General features: G+C 39.0%; 1 protein-coding gene across 1 annotated transcript; it reads right to left on the reverse strand.

Annotated features, from left to right (window-relative positions):
- Window positions 1-1,261: 1,261 nt before the first annotated feature.
- Window positions 1,262-15,457, reverse strand: LOC116310463 (interleukin-31 receptor subunit alpha). The gene is made up of 16 exons (XM_031727239.2): window positions 15,058-15,457; window positions 14,871-14,924; window positions 12,698-12,754; window positions 12,469-12,580; window positions 12,186-12,349; window positions 11,925-12,070; window positions 8,447-8,588; window positions 8,264-8,352; window positions 7,031-7,238; window positions 6,764-6,949; window positions 5,600-5,731; window positions 5,348-5,509; window positions 3,354-3,497; window positions 3,173-3,254; window positions 2,981-3,062; window positions 1,262-2,820 (listed from the first exon to the last, which is right to left on the reverse strand). Exons 1-16 carry the CDS (start codon window positions 15,137-15,139, stop codon window positions 2,350-2,352), a joined length of 2,313 nt encoding a protein of 770 aa, XP_031583099.1. The 5' UTR covers window positions 15,140-15,457; the 3' UTR covers window positions 1,262-2,349.
- Between the last annotated feature and the right edge of the window lie 7,632 nt (window positions 15,458-23,089).

Here is a 23,089-nt window from a genome sequence, read left to right on the forward strand (position 1 = left end):
AATGGTGAGGCCTCAAAGTAAAGGTCTTCATTATGAGAACAGCCACTGATTGAACATTTCAGACCAGCTGACAATAAACAGCCTTCAAAAAGGATGAAAATCAGTTTAAGAGGAAAAAATGTTTTTGTGTGTTAAACTGGTGAATATGGTGCCTTTCTTTCCATCACTTAAGGCCACAGTTTTGCACAACTACCTCTATAGCTGGTTACCAAGACTACGTGAAGTACCCTCAGAAGATCTACTAAGTGATGTGAATGCAGCAGTACGGACAATATCTACCGCCACCATTACCGAGACTAATAAGCTGATCTACACCACAGCAGCAGTGATCAGTGAGATGCTTGGCTGCAAGTTGAACAGCCACAAGGAGCAGTACCCTCCATGGAGAAGGAGACTAGAGGCTAAGATCAAGGTAGCACAAAGGGAGGCTAGCCAACTATCGGAGCTGCAGAAAGGTGCGACAAAGAAGGTGCCTAAGAAGTACAGCAAGCTGTCCATACCTGAGGCCTTGGAAACTGCCAAGCAAAGACTCACAGCCTTGGCCAACCGCTTGAAGAGGTACACCAGAGAGATAGAAGACAGGGGAATAAACCAGCTGTTCTCCACTTGACCAGCCAAGGTGTACTCTGTGGCAGGGGAACAATATGAGAACAGCACCACCAAGACTGGAGACAGAGCAATACTGGAAGAGCGTATGGGAGAAGGACGTAATCCATAACAGCAATGCACAGTAGCTAGTGGATCTCAGAGGTGACCACAGCAACCTCCCTGAACAGGGACCAGTAACCATCACAGTGGCAGACATCGAAGAAAGGGTCTCCAGTATGAAGAGTTGGACAGCACCAGGGCCCGACATGGTTCATGCCAACTGGCTGAAGCTGACTGCACATGAGCGTCTGGCAGCACAAATGAACCAGCTGCTAGTTGAGAAGAGACAACTGGAATGGCTAACCGAAGGCCGGACAGTCCTGATCCTCAAGAACCCCCAGAAGGGGCCTGTCCCATCCAACTACTGGCCAATAACCTGCCTCAGTACCACATGGAAGCTCCTGTCAGGCAGCATAGCGGCTAAGATGAACAGGCACATGGGTCAAGACCAGAGGCCCAAAACCCCGGCAACTGGTAGACCGAGTAGTCATGTATATGTATATTATTTATACAGGTATGTATAGATATATATACACATGTATATATGTGTGTGTACATTGTGGTGTACATTGTGGTGTGTGTACATTTTCTGTTAATAAAGTTTGAAACGCGATCAGCTGTGGCCAAGCTATTTTAATTACTGCACGCAGGAGAGCAAACACACATCAAACATTACAGTTCTACAGTCATGAAAGCTCTGAAACACAATGGTGGTGCTCCCACTCCTTTATGCATTCCAAGGAAGAGGGAGGAAGTCACAAACCGATCATACCACACATCACGAGGTTCACTGTGAAACCTACTGGAACAATGGATATGCTGTTTTGTGTCCTTGGTGTTATCAGCACCTGCAAAGGGAGTTGTCTTCTCCAACTACTGAGGCCGGTAGTAGTAGTACAGTGCCAAAATATATATGTATATGTATGTATATATGTCATAACTACAACATAAGACAAATACTGATATTTGGTGATTTACAAATCCAATATTCTGATATATGCGCCAATTTTTCACATATTTTTTTTAGTTGTCATTTGCAGTCATTTATTTACTCATTTACAGTAGGGATCAGAATTAGGTGCTTGTTGTGTTTGCAGTATCCAAAACACCTTTGAGCTTTTTTAGGTACTTTACTAAATTTTAAAGGGGAAACTCCACCTGGTGATATACTTGTTTTCAATGCAGTGTTCTTATCATATCATTTAAATGTGTTATATTATTTATAATAAATATTTAGCACAGCTTCAGCAAAGATACAAAAGTTATTCTAAGTTTAAATTCTGCAGGCCTCAGAACCCTTTCCAGATCTCATCAATTTTATTATGACAGGATAATACTGTATGTTCACAGACCAGCTATGCACAAAGCAGTTTCAGACAGAGTATTCAGAGACGTATTCACGGACTGTGGTAATGGTTAAGTGCACTTTTTGGGAGGATGTTTTGTCTTTTTACTCCAATTCTAACAATTGGTATGCCATTCTTTTGGTTAAGTTTTTTACATAAATGTGATGTAAACACTGTCTTGGTAATTCTGCTGATTTTATTAGCCTAATGAATCCATGTTGTTGGTAATCTGAATTGTTGTTCTTCATAAGCCACAGCAGAAACAGTCAGGGGCAGCAGCTCTTACTACTAGCCTTTTAGACTAACTTGTTCACGTAGTGATTTTTCCTCTTTATGCTCCGCAGTTTGACCTTTATCACAAAATCGTGGACAAGTGGTCGCTGTCCGAGGCTGGACTGGTGCTAAATTGTCTTACATATTCCAGTCCTGGCTTAGGGTTGAATACAGTCAGGTCTGTGTCCTCTGGGTCACTTTCCATGTCTTGAGTAATGGCAGTGATGCTCTGTGGCATTACCTGCTGAAACATTTCCATCGTGGTATAGCCACTTGGAAAGGGAAAAGGAAAACTTTGTAGGTCTGTCTGCTGGGTTTCCAACAATGTGTCTGTAGTATTGTTGGGAGATATCTCGCCAGTTGCATCATCTGTTTCTGTTTGGATCCAGTTACAAGTAATTCCCGGTGAATCTCCCCGTTTGTCTAAGCCACAAAGAAGCGGTAGCATTGCTGGCAATATCGTGGCAGGGGCAACAGCTTCTTTCTCAATTATCTGGAGACTTTTTGTTTCCCATTCTTCAGCCTTCAGAGTATTGATTGCCTCAAGGAGTTCCTATGTGACCAAATGATACACTGACGTATTTAATTTTATACAACATATTTCATCTGATGCAATGGGACTATAATAGCAGTTCCCTATAATAAGTTTCAGGTTGTTTTAGGTTTCCACAACATTAAAACTGTTTGTGTGCTTTGTCACAGCTGATACTTACCAGTTCACAGGGCCTGTCTATTTTCTGCATTGTATTGCTCTTTCCGGGATTAGGTATGCTTGGCCAGAGGACAACTTTTGCTCTAAAAAGCATTAAAGAAATAGTTAAGGTAAAGCTTGTGCATAGTGGTAGACATAGCTAATTAGCCACTTGGGTGGAATCTTGTTCCAGCTATTGATTGACAAGTTGTACCTTTTTATTATTGGTGGTCCAAATATCAGCACAGTGGCCACAACTGCAGCGACTACAATAATACTAGTGTATCTAAAACTTCCTGTGCAAAAAATAAAATAAAATAAAATGAAGGCACAAACAAAAAAAATAGAAATTTAATTCTATGTACAGTTGATGGTTGAAATATTACTTGACTGACCTTCTTGAGTCGTTTTAAAATAGTTGGGTGCACTTCGTTTTCCTGTTCCTTTAGAGGTAAAACCTGATATCTCGACTTGGTATGTTGTGCCGCTTGTAAGATCGTTTAGTTCGTACTTGTTCAAATTTGGATCCACTGTAATATCTGCAATCAAAATGATAGTTTTTATCAATATGAGCATGTTAGCATTGTCTTTATGAGCATGTTAGCATTGACATTAAAAGCATGTTAGTACTGACATTATAAGCATACTATTGTTGTCTTTATGGTAAATGGACTGATTCTTATATAGCGCTTTTCTGCTCTCCCGGAGTACTCAAAGCGCTGTATACAACATGCCTCATTCACCCATTCACACAAGCACTTCCTTATATACACACTCTGATGGATGCATCGGAGAGCAACTTGGGGTTAGTATCTTGCTAAGGATACTTAGCATGCAGACTGGGGAAGCCAAGGATCGAACCACCAACCTTCCAGTCAGGAGCTGATCTGCTCTACCACCTGAGCCACAGCTACCCCAGAGAGACACATGTTAATGTGATCTCTGGTCTCCCACTCAGAGACACAAGTCTTCGAGTGTCCAGCATTCAGACGGCTACCTGAGGACACTCTTTGTGTGAGAGAAAATCTGCTCACACAGATATGTAGAGCCAAATACTGTCAATAAGGCCTCTGCAATGTTCTGAAGACAGTTAAACTTCAGGTGGTGATGTCCAGCAGGTGAAAATGCAAGCTCCATGAACACGCATGCAGTTGAGTATGTTAGTATTATCATATGAAAATATTGTCATCGTGAGCATATTTGCTTGCTGAAATAGCTAGAATGGCTTTGCGGTCAAATGATTTTGGAGTATTTTAATATGTGAGTGGTTGACTGTGAGCTGCAGAAATAAATGAATGACACAAGTCACACCCATATTTGCAGCCCTACGTTCACACTGCGGGTCTTAACGCTCAATTCCGATTTTTTGATCAAATCTGATTTTTTTGTCTGCTTGTTCACACTACAAATAAAATGCGACAACAAAAGCGCTCTAGTGTGAACCCTCAAAGCGGCCCGCATGCGCAAAAGAGGATGTCACACACAACGCGCTCTGTTTAGACCCAGAGCAAACAGTATTGTTTGACTGATGGTCCTTAATATAAAGACTTCGGACTTTACGTTTCCCAATTTTTGCTTTAAGTTATTTTGTTATTTACATAATAATGTAAATAACCTAATAATGATCCTTATTGCTGTTTTAGAGAGGAGCGGTGCTTCAAAGGATAGTTGCAGATTTCTGTCAGAATCTGCAGATTATACAGTACAAATAAAATGTTCACGTTGTCTTCCCAACAGTTTCACTGACATCTACACTGGATGGCCAGGAAGCGTTCGCGATGTCTTCTCGGGCGCTTCTCCGGCGCTGATAATTGGCGTCTGTCTTGTGTCAGTGACGTAAAAGACGGATTTAATGCGACATGACCGTTCAAACAGCAGTCGCTTTCTAAAACATCGGATATGTATCGGATTCAGTACCACATACGAAAGTGACCCAGATCGGATTTGAAAATATCGGATTTGTGCCGTTCACACTGTCATACCATGATCGGACATGGGTCGCATAGGGTCAAAAAAAAATCGGATTTGATGCGCTTTCGCCTGCAGTGTGAACGTAGCCTATAATGTAATACTAACAGTTGACAGTAGATTATCTTTAGGTTGCTCGGCCATCTTGACAAACTAGTCCTATCCAGAGAGTTAATTAGGTTATGACTTCATAGCTACATCAAGTAGTGTATGAGGTCATTAAAACCAAAGCTAAAAACTGCAGTGTGATTACAGCATTCATTAACTTCTAGAAACTGAGAAGAGTAAACAAAGCAGCTGACAAACAGGAAATTCACTAAGGATAACGCATGTGCTGTAGAGCAACCAGTGGATGTGATGCCAGTGCTATTATTATGTTCAACAAAATTTAGCAGTTTATGAAGAAGTGGAAGTGTCTTACTCTTCTCAGATTCTGTTCCCCACAGGTGGTATTCACTGTAGTGGATTGTGTAACCCAGTAGAAAACCTCTGGTGTCTTCTTCTGGGATGGATGACCACTGCAGCACCATTGAATTCTGTGTCAAATTGTAAATGCTGATGTTCGCGGGACCACTCACAGGAGCTTTAAGAATGACACGGGAAAGCAATTTCAAGAGGTCAGAGTGTTTTGTTGGTGGCTTGTAATGTATGTGTGTCTGCTTGTTTGCCTTACTGCTTTCCATGAAATAAAACGTTGTGCTTGCAAACGTTCTTTCGCTGTTGTTAAGATGCTTCATGTTGCAGGTGTCCTTGTTCGGTCGCACGTGCAGACTGAGGGTGTATCTCTTGTAAGGCTTCAAGGGTTCTGGATATTTGAGATATCAAAAGAATTATGATTGATAGCTGATTGAACTGATAACTATTCACTGATATCTGCGAACAACTATAATTCTATAAAGTTGTTCTATATAGTGTGTAACTGTTCATATAGAGCGTTATTAAATTTATTGCTAATGCAATCATATGGCACATTGACTTTGTGGAGGAATTTGAGGAAATTTTAGATGGCACTCATCATCAGAAAGGTTGCCGACCCCTTATCTAAACCATAAACTGTATATAAACGATGATTTTAGCCTCCTTGACGTCACACTGGTTTTGGACTCCTTTTCAAGTTTCCACCATGTTAGTGTTTTGGAGCCAGGTTTGGGGTGGAGTGCCAAATTTGGCTTCCAAGCTGGTCAGCAAGCAGCCTACATCCATTGTATGTAGATTGTTATCTGTACTGGCATGTGGTGATTAAAAAATCCAGCATTCCAATATATCAGCTGATATTAATTTTTTTCTGTCAGACACACAAATCAGAATGACTGCTGACTCGCTCTTGGAGCAAGCCTCAAGTGGCCATTAAAGGAACTGCAGTTTCTGGTACTTTCAGACTAGCTTTTGTTGATTGGGCTGAACACAGGAAAAAATCAGCAGTGGCTTGAAAGCTAACAGTAACTTCCACTAAGCCACTTAAGGAACGTTAGTCAGTTGCAGAGACCTCTGCAATGGACTTCTGACAGGTTTGGTTTTGAAGCTTATTTAGCACTACACAAACTGTGCATGAAGTACGCTTTTTTCAGTGTTCAAGTTTCAAGCTCTACGCATAGCTCTAATTAACAGGTATCTATAGGAGGAGAAACAGACATCTATAGCCATACCAGGTATCTATGCATGCATCTAATCAGTTTTTCTAGCTCTAGAATAAGTGAATAAATACAGATTGGGACAATAGATTTTCTAACTCAGAAGCTTTAAACGCAAGTTCACAAATCATTGGACAATGTCTTAGGCAAGTCAAAACAAATGGCATTTAAATGGTGTTGACCAACAACTCATAATATTAACATACCTTTTAAAGGAGAGAAAGTATAGTAGTTTTTGCCTTTAAGGTAAAAGGACTTGTACGCTGTTTTAGTCTTCTCTTCCCTCCACTCCGCACAATAGCACACATATTTTTTGCGAAGGGAATCTGTCCAGTAGATTTTGAAGGATATGTTATTGTGGACTGTCACGTTGAGCTTATCGTCTCCCATACCTGTGGATGTATACTTTTGTTCAGATCTGTGGTGAAAACGACACCTTTAAGAGAGCTGTAAGGATAAAAATGAGTACTGACTGTCCATGTCTTCACGCAGGGGTATTATTTGGCTCACAGCTGGAGAGATGCTGACGTTGTTGAAAGACCTGATGCTCACACGATAAGCTGAGTAGGAGAGAATCAGTGTGATGCTGGGCTGAGTGGTGTTGATCTGCTCAATTGGGGCCTCTCCTGACTCTTTCCCAATGGTCACATTGTAGCCATCATGCAGGTCTCTGGCAGAAACCTAACAATCAAAAACAGTTTATTATCAAAACAAGCGGCTATGACTGCACAGTGCATTTACATTCACCAGCTACTAGTATCGGGTTGGTCCACCCTTTGCCTTCAAAGCTACCTTAATGTTTCATGGCACAGATTCAACAGGGGGCTGGAACCACACCTCAGAGATTCTAGTCCATGTCGACATGACATCATCACACAGTTACTGCACATTTGTTGGCTGCGCATCCCAAAGGTGCTCTATTGGATTGAGGTCTGGTTTGAGATCATGTTCAAGAAACCATTAAGGGCCGAAAGCCTGCCAAGAAAATATTCCCCACCCCATTACACCAGCAGCCTGAAACATCTATACAAGGCAGGATGGTCCCACGCCTTCATATTGTTTACAGCAAATTGTGATGTCACAGCAGAAATTAAAATTCATCAGACCAGGCAGCATTTGTCCAATCTTCAGTTGAACCTGTGTGAACTGTAGCCTCAGTTTCCTGTTTTCAGCTGACAGAAATATCACCCGGTGTCCTCTTCTGCTGCTAGCACAACTGCTTCAAGCCTCACAGAAGAGCTTATCTGCATACCTTGGTTGTAACGACTGAGTATTTGAGTTACAGTTGCTTTCTGATCTATTCAAAGAAGTCTGGCCATTCTCCTCTGACATCAACAAGGCAACAAGGCACTGCTGCTCACTGAATATATTATTTTCTGACCATTCTAGAGTTGTTTATGTGATAAAATCCTAGTACATGAGCTGTTTCTGAAATACTCGGACCCACCCATCTGCCACAACCATACCATGGTCAAAATCACCCTTCCTTACCTTTCTGATGCTCAGTATGAACTTCAGCAGGTCATCTTGCCCATATCCCCATGCTTAAATGCACTGAGTTGCTGCCATGTCATTCATAGATTAGACATTTTTTGCTAACGAACATTAAAACAGGTGTACCTAATGAAGTGGCTGCTGAGTGTTTTCTACATTCTGCTTTTTGCTTAATAGCATGTTCTCAGAAGATTTTTTTGAAGAAAAATTACCTTCCAGGTTATTGAAACAAGGCGAGTACCATTTTCATTGGGGACGTCGGTTTCTTCAAAGTTGACGATGACAGGCTGTGATGTCAGCTCTGAAAGAGGAAACTGTGTTTTGTGCTTCAAACATAAGCAGGTAATCTTTTATCTAGTTTGAAGTGAAAAACAAAGTAGAAAGCAAACACTAACCTGATAGCACAGTGTATGGTTCACTCCATGGGCACTGTGTACATTTAGTATTGGCGATGCAGTGTATCTGTAAAACGTAGGCCACTGAGGAGTTCAGATTCTCCACTCTGCTTTTCGTTTTATTCTGGGATATTACAGGTGACTGCAAGCAGCACAGAAATCAGTGGTTGTGTTAGGGAAGTATCTGAAATAAACATCTGTTTTGTTTTGTTTTTGGAGAGTATAGCAGAAGAAACTGTTTCAGAGCAAAAACGCAAGCCGACAAAGTCCCAGAGAGCAGATCAGAATGCCTTCAGAAAGAGGTTAAAAACTAAGGTTTGGAAAAACAAGTACACCTGCAGTTACAAGTAATTCAGGTAATTTGTATATTAATTACCTGAATTCCTTAATATAACTTATGTTCACTTTGTAAATTCCAGAGTGTAAGGATTCAGGCTGGATTCAAAATGAATCATTTTCTTTAGCAGAAATTGAAAATCAATAAAAGATGCTGTTATTTTAAATTAGACTGGAAGATAAATACAATCGGAGGGAATGTTGCAAAGCAAAAATCACACAGTCAAACCTAATTTCAGAGAAATTTGACTTTCAGTTAGACATAATCTCATCATCATGGCAACTTTAACTGCTACATGACTAAAGTGTGGGAAGTTAACGTCAGTTGGTAAGCTCTGACTCATTTCATGTAGACCTTTACGTAGATGTTTGATTAGTAGACTACTTTTTGTCTCCCTCTCTCAGATAAATGTATCTGTCTATGAGAGTTGCTGTCTGCATTGAGTTTTTCCTTTCCAGTCACCTTTCTCACTCACTATGTGTTAATAGACCTCTCTGCATCGAATCATATCTGTTATTAACCTCTGTCTCTCTTCCACAGCATGTCTTTATCCTGTTTTCCTTCTCTCACCCCAACCGGTCGCAGCAGATGGCCCCGCCCCTCCCTGAGCCTGGTTCTGCCGGAGGTTTCTTCCTGTTAAAAGGGAGTTTTTCCTTCCCACTGTTGCCAAAGTGCTTGCTCATAGGGGGTCATATGATTGTTGGGTTTTTCTCTGTATTTATTATTGTGCGATCTATTGTACAATATAAAGCGCCTTGAGGCGACTTTTGTTGTGATTTGGCGCTATATAAATAAAATTGAATTGAATTGAATTGAATTATCAATGTTTGTTTGTTTTTTTGTTTTTTTAATACATATACGGTATCGGAAAGGAAAGCACCAGTCTTTTTAAATCATAGAAGTCCAGCTCAGATCATGCTGCACTTTAAAGGCAAATCTAAGATTCAGCTATTTCAGATGTTGTTTACATTTCAAAACTGCTTTTGAATGCCTCTTTCACTCTAATACAGTATAGTGATGGAAAACTGTCAATGGTGAAAAGACCCGAAGAGCAAATACAAAGACAGACATGGTGTGTGTTAGATTTTCAAAACAGAAGAAAACTGCAGTTATGTATAGGATGTTAAAAGTAAAAAAAACTGCCTGTCTTAGCCTGCCTTTCCTGGCAGCTTTTGCCATTAGAATTAAGATCTGAATGCACTGTTGTGCCAATCATATTTGCTTTTTCAAGCCGAGCTCTATAAAATCTCTGTAGGCTCCTCTGTGATTTTCTAAATTAAATGTTATCTATTTATTCATTCACTTCTGTTATATTTATTATTATTATTTCTATTATTATTCACACTACATGTGAAATATTGCAATGTCAAAGCTGACAGGCAGGGGGAAAAAAAGCCCAAAAAAAGCCCACAATGGGTCATCAACTGCTGCACCTGTAAGAAAAAACATACAAAACACAAACAACACCTGCAAGAGAAAAATGTGCAAAAACATAGATACACAAATCAACAGTCTTGTTGTGTGTGTGTAGGTGTGTGTCTGTGTGTGTGTTAGCGTCTGTGTATGTTTCTTTGTATGGAAATTAACTTGATAATGAGGGTGAAAAGTCACATTACGTACATCCCAAGGCGTGCAAGAAAAAGTGGCCGCCAGGAGCCAGAGGCATGCAAAAAAAGGCCCAAGAGACCCGGGCCATCCACAGCCCCCCAAGAGTACTGCAGAGCCAAAGCTACAAGTGTAAGTCTAGCCAATAAATATGCTAGACATTTCTGCTGGTTATTATATGTATACACACACACACACAAACCCCCATCCTCACGCCATGATCCCCGCCCCACCACTTTACCTATGTCACAATGCAATCAGACAAGTACATTTCTTCTGGCAAACACCAAGCTCATGCAAACTTGTCCATCAGATTGCCAGACAGAGAGGTGTGATTTGTTACTCCAGAGAACACATCTCCACTGCTCTAGAGTCCAGTGGAGACCTGATTTACACGACTGGATCCAACGTTTTGCATTGTGCTTGGTGTTGGAAGGCTTGGATGCACCTGCTCAGCCATGGAAACCCATTCCACGAAGCTCTCTACGCACTGTTCTTGAGCTAATCTGAAGTCCACATGAAGTTTGGAGGTCTGTAGTGATGGACTGTGCAGAAAGTTGGAAACCTCTGTGCACTATACACCTCAGCTTCTGCTCACCCTACTGTGATTTTACATAGCCTTCCACTTCATGGTTCAGTTTATGTTGTTCCCAATTGCTTCCACTTTGTTATATTACTACTAACACTTCACTATGGAATATTTAGGTGCCATCCTAATATTGTACCATCTCAGAATTCACTTCGCTCCTGAGAGTAACCCTGTCTTTCACAAATGTTATGGCAAAGTAAGGCAAGATTTATACCTACTGGCTAAACAAGATGAACTCCAGGGTCCTGATCGCCAAGGATCCTCAGAAGGGACTAGTTCCATCGAACTACTGGCTAATAACCTGCCGCTGCACCACATGGAAGCTCATTTTAAGCATTGTAATGGCAAAGATGAGCAGAAACATGGCTCAATACATGGGTGGGGCTTAGAAGAGAATTGGCAGCAACTTCAGAACAAAACAGCAGCCCATGGTGGACAGACCAGTCACTTGAGACTGGAAGACCAGAGTGACCACCTTGTGCACTGCCTGGATTGACTACAAGAAAGATTACAACTTAATACCTGAAACTTTACAAGACCAACAGGACCCTAAGAGCCTAAAAGGAACTTTAGGAGGAATTCAGTGAACAAAGTGTGTGATTTACCAAGGAGATGCTCTGTCTCCAGTGCTGCTCTGCATATGCTTGAACCCCTTCAATCACATCATTAACAAGATAGAGTAGTTGGCTACAGATACCAACTATGGAATAAAGCAAACTTTAGCCACTTCCTGTACATGGATGGCATCAAGCTGTATGCCAGGAGTGAACAAGATATCAATTCACTGATCCACACTACTAAGTACCTACAATAATGACATAGGAATGTCATTTGAACAAGATGTTTGATGTTTTGTGCATAGGTGTGGATAAACCTCTGGTCTTTAACAGTAGTGCTCTGCAATAATGCAAGTTTTGATGTCAATTGTTACCTAGTAAATAACTGACCTCATTCCATTGAAGGCTTCCCAGTGCTTTGTATCTGGCAGAGTAAGACATGATATGCTTGACATCGTTCTGATCCCAGCTCACATTTATGTCCAGTTTCCCAGAGTGCCGTGTGAATTTCACATAATTTGGAGGGTCACATCGCTCTGAAACAGTCAAGAAAATTATCCCCAAAATTTCCTCAATTTTTAAATTTGTTATTCAGTACAGAGAGAAAAAGAAACAAAGGACTGCTCCTTAAAAGTTTTTTTCTTTACTTACGCAGGCTCTCCGGTGAACCTTGAAAAACTGCCTGGGTGCAGTTTTTTGACTCACTGTTTTCAAAAATCTGAATGGTCACACTGTGGCTTTTAAAGAACCTGATGTCTTCAGAAAATTTTGTGATGTTTTTATAAATTTTGCAATAATAGTTTTTTGGTTTTTTTCTAGAAGAAGAAACAAGAGATGTTAATTACAAATAAGGACATTTTCATATGCATTTTTAAAACGTGGTTTTTATTGGTGTGGTTGTAAGGGAAAAAGGGAAAAACAAAACACTACTTACTGTTGTATTACAAGTGTATGTGTATTTTTGGATGCGTGTTTTCCAGGTTTCCACATACATCTTAATTTGGACCATGTATTTTTGGTAAAACAGTCCAAATCACGGACTCCATCTGTAAAAGAGGCAGCGCACAGTCATAAAGAAAAAGAACAAAAAGGTTTTCCTGTCTCAAGTCTGATTTCAAAGATCATGGGTCACCTCAGGATGACTCAGTATGTGTTTTCTTTACCTGGGTGAAGTCCACAATGCTGGTATTTGGAAGAAGTCTCGTTTGGCTTGCAGCTCTCTGCATATGAATATGGCATGTGAATACAGATCACAAAATATTCAGTTAATTCAGTTGGAGATGTTTTTAAGGATCAGTAACATCATCTAATATATGTTACTGAAGCATGCGCATCTCAAATTTTTTACAGGACCTGTTTTCCAGCAAAATTAAATCAGCATAAGCTGTTATTGGTATCTACCATCACACAAAATTTGAAAATAATATCTAACAGGCAGACAGACAAGCAAAGACAACTAATTACAAACTCCCTCCCTTTCTTAAGTACACCTCACTACTGAAGTAATGGCTTGGGACTTTATCAGTCTCTTGATACATTGTGAAGAAATTCTGCTCCACTCTTCTTACATTGTTGTTTTAGTACATTGAGCTTTTCCTTTTCAGTCACTCTAAATTTTCTGCTGTCCTTGGGATCATCGCCCTGCTGCTACACGACTCACTTTGGGCCAAGCATTAGCTGTCCGACAGATGACCTTGCATTTGACTCTAGAATACTGTGCAAACTGCCGAACATCTGCTTTTATGGACGTTCTCACACTTGGTGATGATCCCCTTTCATTTCTATGGAAGGAGTAAGCAAGCAAGCAAGCAAGCAAGCAATTTATTTATATAGGACTTTCAGATCAGCCCTCAGCTGAACACAAAGTGCTGTACACTTGACATAAGCACTAGTTATGTTTTCACACAATGTTTCTCCATTTCGTGTAATTTTTGTTTTTGTTCGCCTCAGGTTCCATTTACCCCAGTTTAAGACCTGAGAGTTATACTATGAGGGAATTTCGACACAGTCTCTCTTTTCTTTGCGTCAGCTCGTTCAATAAAACTTAAAACTTCCGTCAGAGATGATGGATATGAAAATGCTGATCATTAAGTATCTCTGATAACCCAGGCTTTCTGCGTTAGGATCTGTACAGCTCTCATAAAAAGGGATGTTGCACATTTCATATAACTCTTGCACTGCACAAAAAGTTCACTATGAGTGGCGCCTACTCCAAACAAAGACATTTCAGATGATGAAGATAACATGCCGTTAAAAATCTATGAAGAGCAGAAAAAACTATAACAGGACAATGCAATATTGGTGCAAATTAGGCAGAATGTTAATGATGCTGAATTGTGGGATTTAGCGCATTTAGAGTGTTAAATAAACATTTAAATTCAAGTTAATTATTTTTTTTTTGCTGAGTGCGCTCTCTATGCTGCTGTTTATTTATAATGGCTGCACATTAGACCTCTGAAACCTTTAAGTAGATCCATTTAAACAGTAAAAACCCTGGGGCTTCGCTTTAATTGGTCGACAGATCTCAGTGAAATTAATTTTACAGATTACGACAGACCTTAGCAATGATCTAATAGATGTTACTGAAGCATGCACATCTCATCTAAATATGCAAACTCCAGTGGGACTGCGACGTTTGCACTGCTGTAACTGTACAGCTGGGCTTCATGTGCATTGTTAGTAAATTACAGCTTAACAAGCTGCACATGCAGAGAGAATTGCATTGCACTTTGTGACCCAGAAAACTCTGATATTAAGCTAAGAATCAGATTTATGATTATTATTTTTTAATTATTGTTACGTTCTGATAGGACACAATAAAACCTTACAACTGACAGGTGTACTTTCTTTTTTTAACATGACTGTATGACGGAAGTTCACAATATTTATCATGCAAGTCCTCTGATATAGGTATCATTTAATAAGGGAGGATCAAGTGTGAAGTTTACATGTGGGGTGTGGGGTCCAATACAGTAAACAGAGCCTGACATACTGCTTCTCTCTTCATTAGTGATCTTGGTGGTGTAAAGCATATTTATAAGTTGTTAAGTTGTTATTTCATCGACGAAGTGAAATACTCTGCTGGACTGAGATGTTGTATTAGACTGAGTGAAGGGTAAAAAAAAGGCATGTGACACTCTGGGTTAAATGTGCAAATGTGGGGCAAATATAGTACTACCACTACGGTCATTCACTCTTCATCTTGTGTCAAATGAGACAAAAGCTCCACAAGTTCACGTGAATCAGAATGCTGGGAAATTGCAGTACACACAGTGCTAACCAATATTTAAACAGTAATAAGACAATGAATAATTAGAAATGTTATGGTAAGCCTACCTGAAGTTACTTGAGAATGCATGGAGAGTGTAGCGTAGTAAACAAGAATCAGACCTTGAATGTGAACAACAGGAGTTAACACAGAGATGATCATGGATTTAAATCCTTCCAGAAAGACTGAGCTGTACCAAGACAAGAAGTTTATCAAGTAGAAAGGCAGATTTTTTTTAAAAAAATGGACACTTACCCAGGATGATATAATATGAATGGCTTGCACATGAAGAACATTTAGAGTCTGAAAAATCCAGCTGAGCTTTACGACCAGCCATTTCGCCTGGGTCTGTCTGAAAGACTGAAACCAAGACGGAGCCTTCGTAACCTCACACCCACAGTCTTCTGCCATTCACAATCATGATTCACACAGTAGCTGCTCTCTTGAGCGTGTGTGAGAAGGAAATATTTTGGGGGAGTTTTGACACTGAGCATGGAGGGGTGGGGTCACAGTGTGTGACACAGTTCATAGGACTCGTAGACTGACAAGAAACGGTAGGTCCCCTGAAGTATGCAGAAACAGCCTTGTTTCTACTTCTTCTTTCCACAAATAGAACTGTTGAGTCGAAGATGTTGTATCTGCTCAAACAGCAGCTTCGCTCTGAAGTGCAGGAGGCATCAGAAAGCAAGAGAAGTGACTGTGACTCAAAAGAAGAGCAGGGATGATTTTATGTGCTGTAAATTCAAATTCTATTCATGCTTTCAAAGAACTGGGTGCAAAAGTCATCTGAAAAATTACAAATCAATCCGCTAGAACTGGAAAATATGTTTTTTAAAATAAAAATTCAAAATCAGAAGTCTTGAAGAAAAGACCTACACGGTCCATTAAAAGAAAATAGAAATATTGCTTTCTGCCATTATAGTCTACAAACACAAATATTTTAATATTTTTACATCATATTTCGGTTCTGTTTTTAACCTAAATGAGTTTAAAGGTAAGTAGAAAGCAAGAATGAAAATGGCACAACAAGAATAATTGCGTCACTAAAATAAATACATTTTTAAAAATCGCACATTTAACCTCAACTGAAATATACAAGCGGGCATTTCTCAGATAGATAACATCTTGACCTTGTTTTTAAAGGAAGTAAGAAACAGAACAGCATGTTTGAAGCTTGATTCACAAGAAATGTCACGTGCGTAATTAAAAAACTGCTTCTTCTTAGTGTAAAAATGATCATTAATTCTGTTCACAGTTAAGCTCAAACATCTAGGTGAAGTAAACTAAGAAACAACGAATATAAAAAGACATAGGAGTAAACAAGCTAACCTTTGTGTAATAACTGCCACATGCTCTGTGAGAGACGTGTGGTGACTCAGATCACCCTGTTTTCCTATAACCTACAGTGGTATCAGAATTTTACCAAAACTGAATGAGTAGTCCATTTACCTTACCTTCCCGCCCTCGAAGCTTCTCTAGCAGCGTTTTTAACACCAGAGGTTAATATAGTGCTTCTGTAGCGCATCTGAAAAATGTGCTGATGTTTGAGAGTTAGGATATGATTGATGAGTCATTTATGACAGACTGATTTGTCAGGAAGCCACAGGATGGAGTCTGTTCGGGGAGTGTTTGTATCCATGACCCAGGAGGTTCAGACTGTTAAACCTCATCATTGTTCCTCTTTGGAGCTCACGCAAAAATATAAAAAGCTTCAAAAAGGCAGAACAGGAAAAGCTAGAGAGCTAGAGTGCTGTTAATCTCACACAGCCCAGGGCTGCTGGATCACAGCATTAATAGAAACCTGCTTTAGAGTGGAACTTAATACTTTTCCTGTTTTACTCTTTTTAAGTTTTTCTATATTACACTGCTTTCTGCTTCTACTCTCTGCACTACAGCTTGATTTTGGATGTGAATGTTGTCCTTTGTTTTCCATACTAATACTTCTTATTTTGCAGAATTTTACATGTGAATCTGCTATAATTCTATTTTACTATAGAGAAAGTTACCCAATAGTATAGAGTATAGGTAATTAGAATCACTTCCAGCTGAAACATTTAAGTAATATAAACATTAATGAATATATGAGTCAATAATTAGGATCAAGTCACATACTAGAATAGAATAGAATAGAATAGAATAGAATAGATCTCTATTGTCACTGTTACAAGAACAATGAAACACAGTTTGGCATCTCTCCATGTAGATTTACATTCAGATTCTTTTAGGATAGGAGAAGAAGATAAAATAGACTTAAGTTTCTGCGCAGTAACATAAGTATCTACACAAAAAAGATAGATATGTACAAGTTATATACATAAATATATGCCACATAAGGAGCCGGTGAGTGATCAGTGCAGTATAAGGTGCAATGTGATCAGTAGTATTGCACACTGAGTAAGTGGTAGGAATGCTAGTTGCCACTATAATAAATACAGTTATATAAATAGAGGTAGCAATGTTAAGTGCATTATAGTATAATGAATACGGTTTATAAATACAGTGTAGAGGTCTGTGAATGCAGCAGCAAGTCAGAAGGCTTTCGATGGTCGAGCAGTTTTTGGGGTAATTGGGGCTGACGCAGCTTCCTGAGAAAGTCCAGTTTTTGTTGTGCTTTTTCCTACCTGGTGGGAAATGTATATGTACTGTATAGGATTCTGCAAAATGTGTATTTTTGCTTTACATAGATTCAGTTTATTTTCATGCTAAAACATTTGTATTATTACTTATATTTGGTTATAACTTTTACTTATTAAAAGCATCTAGCTCATTTATAGCCCTGTGTTCTCATACAGATGGTATTACATGAAAAGAGGCTGAAAAGGGTTTTTTATTGAATTGAATTGACAATAATTGTTTGGTAAAACAGGGTTTTTTCACTTAAGTAAAATCCTTATCTATTTCAAGTAATACAGAAGTTTTAACATCTAAATACAGTATAATAATGTAAAATTCCTCATTTTGTACAATCCTAGACATTATATTACTGGATCATGAATATTGAGTTATTACTATGTATATCATTTTTTTGTCGCAGGTGGATATGATTGTAATTACTTATATACGCTGGAGCTGGTTTGGCAGCATGTGCTGACCAAATGTCCTAACACACCTAATTGCATGCTTTTTAGCAAAGTAGGAAACATCTTTTGTTCAATAATAATGTATTTGCATATTTATAGATTCTAGATTTTTCATTGGTTTGGATGGATTCTAAATTCTAAATCATTTAAAATGATAAACATAGTATTTTTAGTTACAGGCTAACTATAACAGGAAAAAAACAAATGTAAAATTTAGTGGAAAAAACTAATAACTTAGCCAACTTATATCTTGTCAGTTAAAAATTGCGATGTGGATCCTGCACCGTGTTCAGTCTTACCCGGTGAAGATTTGTTCAACCAACATTTTATAGTGTTCGGCTACAACAATTTGTGCCTAACTGTTATATGAGAGGCAAAAGCGGGCTGTTCTGATGCGAAAAATCGAAATAAACGACACGAACTATGTACAGGCACCTCTGAGTGTTATCGTGAGAACATTTTTTAGAAGGACAAACACAGAAAGAGACACACAAATGTAGATTTTGCTGCATGTTCCTCCTTCCGTGCAGCACTGTATACACACAGGAAGTTTTGTTCACACCTCACTGACTTAAGTTAGGCCCCAAGAACGTCATTAATGTTGTGCATCGTGATCTTTATCTTAACATTACACTCTGTACCAGCTGCAGAGCGAAGTCTGAGGTATGGTTATTACTGGTTTTTTGTACAAGCTTTGTCTCTGAAAGCCTTCTGCCTTCTGCTTTGAACTGCCAAGAGCTAAAAATGTCAAATGATTCTTAAAGTCATAGAAAGAGCTGATGACAAAACAGACCCCTGAAACCTACTGAATCAAAAGAGATGATTAAAATTAGAAGAGAACACTTAAAGATCCCAGCCACAGGAAATTCATTTCCGCTAAACAACTCACTGCCTGCCTACCCATGTTTTTCTCATTGGTAAATTTCCCCACCTTAACCTGTTTCTTATCACCACCTTGAATCAGCAATGCTCTAACTTATTGTGGCCTACAAGTGTTGAAATGCTACGTATGTGGGTTCATCTCGTAGAGTCTGGTTTTGATGTGAGATCTTTAATGTTTTACCAGCAGGCTCAGGATTCAATAGTCACCTTTTCAGTAAACTGGTATTGATACTAATGGATGATAGCTGAATGCTGTTCATTTTACAGAAGAATTCAAATAAAGTTTTTGAAGCAAGGCATAAACATTACAGGTCAAATGAAGATACATTGTACATCAAAAGGTTTATGCTGAGTGATTTTCTGGTTTCACTAATATTGAGTGAAAGGAAATAATGCAACTATGCTTTTAGTTCAACAACCAATATAGGCTGGGACAAGGATTGAATCTTTGTACATTTTTTGATGAATAAAGTGGTGTTATTATTTTCCTATTAGTTTACTTTCAGAAGAGATCAGGATCAGGTTCCAACAATTTTTACCACTTTAATTTCCATACATACAATTAATCAAAATATAATACCCTCAGGTAAACAGCTAAAGGAGCCTTTGCATTTAATGTTCTCTGCTATCGCTGCTCGTTCTTTAGCAAACAGTACCCTCCTGTGGTAAGACTGTGTGTGCACAAACTTTAAACTAGACACACAGCAAAACCAACAAATAAATACTTTAACACCTAAAGCTGTGTTTAAATTTTACTGACTTAAACACGATTTTCATTTGTTCATCTTGAAGCAGCGGTGCGTAGCAAAAGTGCGCTGCAGCATTTCCCTTTCACGTGTCGTTTCTTAGAAAGCCTAACTGTGACTAATACTGAACAGTAAAAATCTACTGTACATGGAGTGGTTCTTATATAGCACGTGTCTACTGTTGCACTTTATGCAACTTGCCTCATTCACCCATTCATACAAGTACTTTTTTTTTTTTTCACTATGTAAGTGTTCTCCATCACACATTCACACACATTTGTACTCCGATGGATGCATCTTGCCCAAAGATATTTGACATACAGACTGGAGCAGCCAGGGATTGAACACCTGCTCTACCTCCTGAGATACAAACACCCCTGATGCTTCATCCTTTCTGTCTTTTTTGTAATGTAATTTTTACCTTAAACAAAATGTGTTTGCGTGCCTGTTGGATTCGCACAGGTTACATGACATCTGTCACAAGCTGTTGTAGCCAGAGGGTAAAGCGAGAGTTGACGGGGGGAAAACCCTAAGTTCAGACAGCAGTACAGTGGAGGGGACTGACTCACTTCAGTAGAGTTGACTCGACTCTCGTGACTAGAAATAAGTCACACTGTAATTTCTATTGTGAGTTCCAGCAGATTTGATTTCTTTGTGGACAGGCTATAATAAGCTGAGCTGTGTTGGTTTTGAGGTTTACTGCTCTTTTTCCTCAGCTCACATTGTACAATCTATAATCAGATGTTACATGAGCCATCATGGCTACTTGCAAGTCCTTAGCTGGTGGGAGACCTGGTATAAAGGCAGAAATTAAGAGAGTGTTACTAAAAAACATCAACACCTTAAATTTAAACTGGTGAGTTGGACCAAAGTCCTTTTAAAATTGAGTGATATTGAAATAATTTTTATTTTGAAGCATTATGTACTTTGACTTTTATATCAATGCTCAAGAAGGCATAAAAAAGTACATGCACAGAGAAGATTTTGAGAATGAGCGTGTCCTGGATTTGTGTTTGGAAGGCATGAAAGCTAAAAGATCAAAGTTGCTCTCAAGGAACTTTTGTTTTAAATCAAATGTAAAATGCCTTTGTTCTTGATGTCCTGTTTAACCCACAAAAGAAAAGAAAAACTCCAATGCAATTTGGCACACAACATTTATCAGCTAGTTAAACAGGTTTTCTTTTCTAGTGCTATTACACCAGTATGAACTGAATATTTGTTTTACCACAAAACCCACAATATTATCTAATATCTATTATCTATTATCTGAATCAACACTACATAAACACACACAATAGCATTAACCACAGAGAATATTGACAGACATTTTTTCTTTTTAAAGAGGGTTTAATTTAATTATATGAAAATTATACAAAAAATAAAAAAAAGGCTTATGTAATAACTACAACTTTACATGTGAGCTTTAAATTTCCAGTTTATCAAATGTGTCTGATAGCTAAAGACACATTTGCTATATTTTCAACTGAGATTTTTATTCTCAGAGATGGAGAAAGATATAAGAGAGGACAAGAGAGAAGCAGTGGGTATACTGGGGCCTTTGGGGTGGACACTGAGTTATTATTAACATTAATTATTGACATTTGCACCATCTTAACATCTGTTTTCTGCAGGAAATGTTGTGTCAAAGCACTGGCCGAACCTCAGTTCTGAGAATGCCGATATGCTCGCTTTGCTTCATTCCAGCCGGCATACACTCACTCATACAATACCATACTTAAATACACAAACACATACCTTCGACTAACATAAAATAGCTTTCCAAGTAGACAAATTAAAAATATTTTTAACCCTTAATTGGTTGCCTGTCCAGGGTGTACCCTGTCTCGTGTCCTATGAAAGCTGAAATAGGTTCCAACCCAACTAATCCTGGATTGGGGCTTGGGAATCCTGGTACTGATATCACATCCTAAGTTGGTCTAGGGTTAAAGCGAATAACATGGAGAGACTGTTTTGGGTGAGTTTGAAATTGTCTATTGCCAGATTGTTTTAAAGAAAGAATAAATCAACTTCAGGGAATGCCAAGGCCGACGTAACAAACAAACAATCCTCACTTATTAAAAAAAAAAACAACTCACCAGCTAAACAATTTAAATAAAAGAAAAGATTAAAATCTACACCTCAGCTCTCTGTAACTCCAGGAAAAACAGGAGAATTCCCTCCTATCAAACTTTCACTATCATCCTAACAAAACCAATGAAAAAAAGTATCTGTCAAGAGCAACAAGTAGGGATGGAAATCTTGATATTGATATTCGGATGTTGTATCAAGCTTACGAAGTGGTGGTGTTTCGAAACACTACTTTGAAGTGTAGTTCAAAACGCCCACCTCACGTGACCGCGGCCAATCGAGGTCTTGGTGTGTTGCACCCCAGTTTCGATGAGTGGATTACTTGCTGCTTTTAGGTCGACTGACAGAGAACAGAACAACCTGATGACACCGTAAACCCCCAGAAAGCTCAAGGTCATCGTCGTCAGTAGCAACAGGATTGGCAGCAGAAGCCACAGAAAAAAGACAGTTAATGGAAACTTTTTGACAGTGGGGCTGGTGCAACCCACAGTACAGTTGTTCCAAGGGCATGTGATCTGCTTGTTCATTAGCAGGAACAATGTGTGGTACATCATATAGCTTGTAGCTTGGCAAAACAAAGCAACAACAACAACTACTAAATCAAAAGCAAATGTAAAAGATGTGGATGATCAATAATATTTAACCTCTGGTGACCACAAATGTATGAACTTAGTTCCACTGCAATCAGTTCAGTAGGTGATAATGAAGCACAAAAACATCTTGCATCCATTTTCTTCTGGTTATCCAATTCAGGAATGCAAGGGTGCAGAGGCTATCCCAGCTGTGATAGGGTGAAAGACAGGGTATATCCTGGAGAGGCTGCTGGTCTATTACAGGGAAACAAAGAAAACATCCACCCTTAAAGCCAATTTAGAAATGTCACTTTAGCTAAAGTACCTGGAGAAAACTCACATCACCACAGGGAGAACATACAATCTCCATACAAAAAGGCTTCAGTTGACAGTTGGATTCAAACCCAGGACCTCTTGTTGTGAGCAGCAGTGGAAACCACCATGCTGCCCTAAAGCAGGTTTAAAATTAAAATCAAGTTGCAGGTTAATACAAAGTGATATATAGTTAAGCTACTGCACAACCAAAGGCTTGATTTTGTGTTAAGAAACAGAAAAACTCAATAAGATGTGATCAGAGGCAGTAAAAGTGCTTATTATGTTGTTGAGGCAAGTGATTTATACCAGCTCGACCTGAATGTCAACACTGTCTCTGGTGTTGACATGTCAGACTATCAACACCAGACAAAAGTCTAACTGGGTGAACAGTCAGGGCTCAAAACTCACATGTGTGTTTACTTAATGAAACTCAGTCTGCTGTGTCGGAATATTGAAGATACGCATTAAAAAGGGGAAGGCAGTCTTTGTTATGTGGATTGTATTAAAAGAAACACCCATAATATCCAGGAGAAAAAACAAAACAAAACATAAAAATATAAAGGCAAAATGCTGTGTAAGTTTATGCTCTGTCACTTCTCCACCC

The sequence above is a fragment of the Oreochromis aureus genome, linkage group 7 (assembly GCF_013358895.1).
Source record: "Oreochromis aureus strain Israel breed Guangdong linkage group 7, ZZ_aureus, whole genome shotgun sequence".
In the NCBI taxonomy this organism is placed as follows: Eukaryota; Metazoa; Chordata; class Actinopteri; order Cichliformes; family Cichlidae; genus Oreochromis; species Oreochromis aureus.

What these genes read in the sequence shown, in the direction of transcription:
- LOC116310463 (XM_031727239.2), bottom strand. Translation starts at nt 15,139, where the DNA reads ATGGCTGGTCGTAAAGCTCAGCTGGATTTTTCAGACTCTAAATGTTCT. An exon ending in ACCATACACTGTGCTATCAG is followed by an intron (nt 8,353 to 8,446) that starts GTTAGTGTTTGC and finishes TTCCTCTTTCAG; the next exon opens with AGCTGACATCACAGCCTGTC. An exon ending in GGACCACCAATAATAAAAAG is followed by an intron (nt 3,063 to 3,172) that starts GTACAACTTGTC and finishes AATGCTTTTTAG; the next exon opens with AGCAAAAGTTGTCCTCTGGC.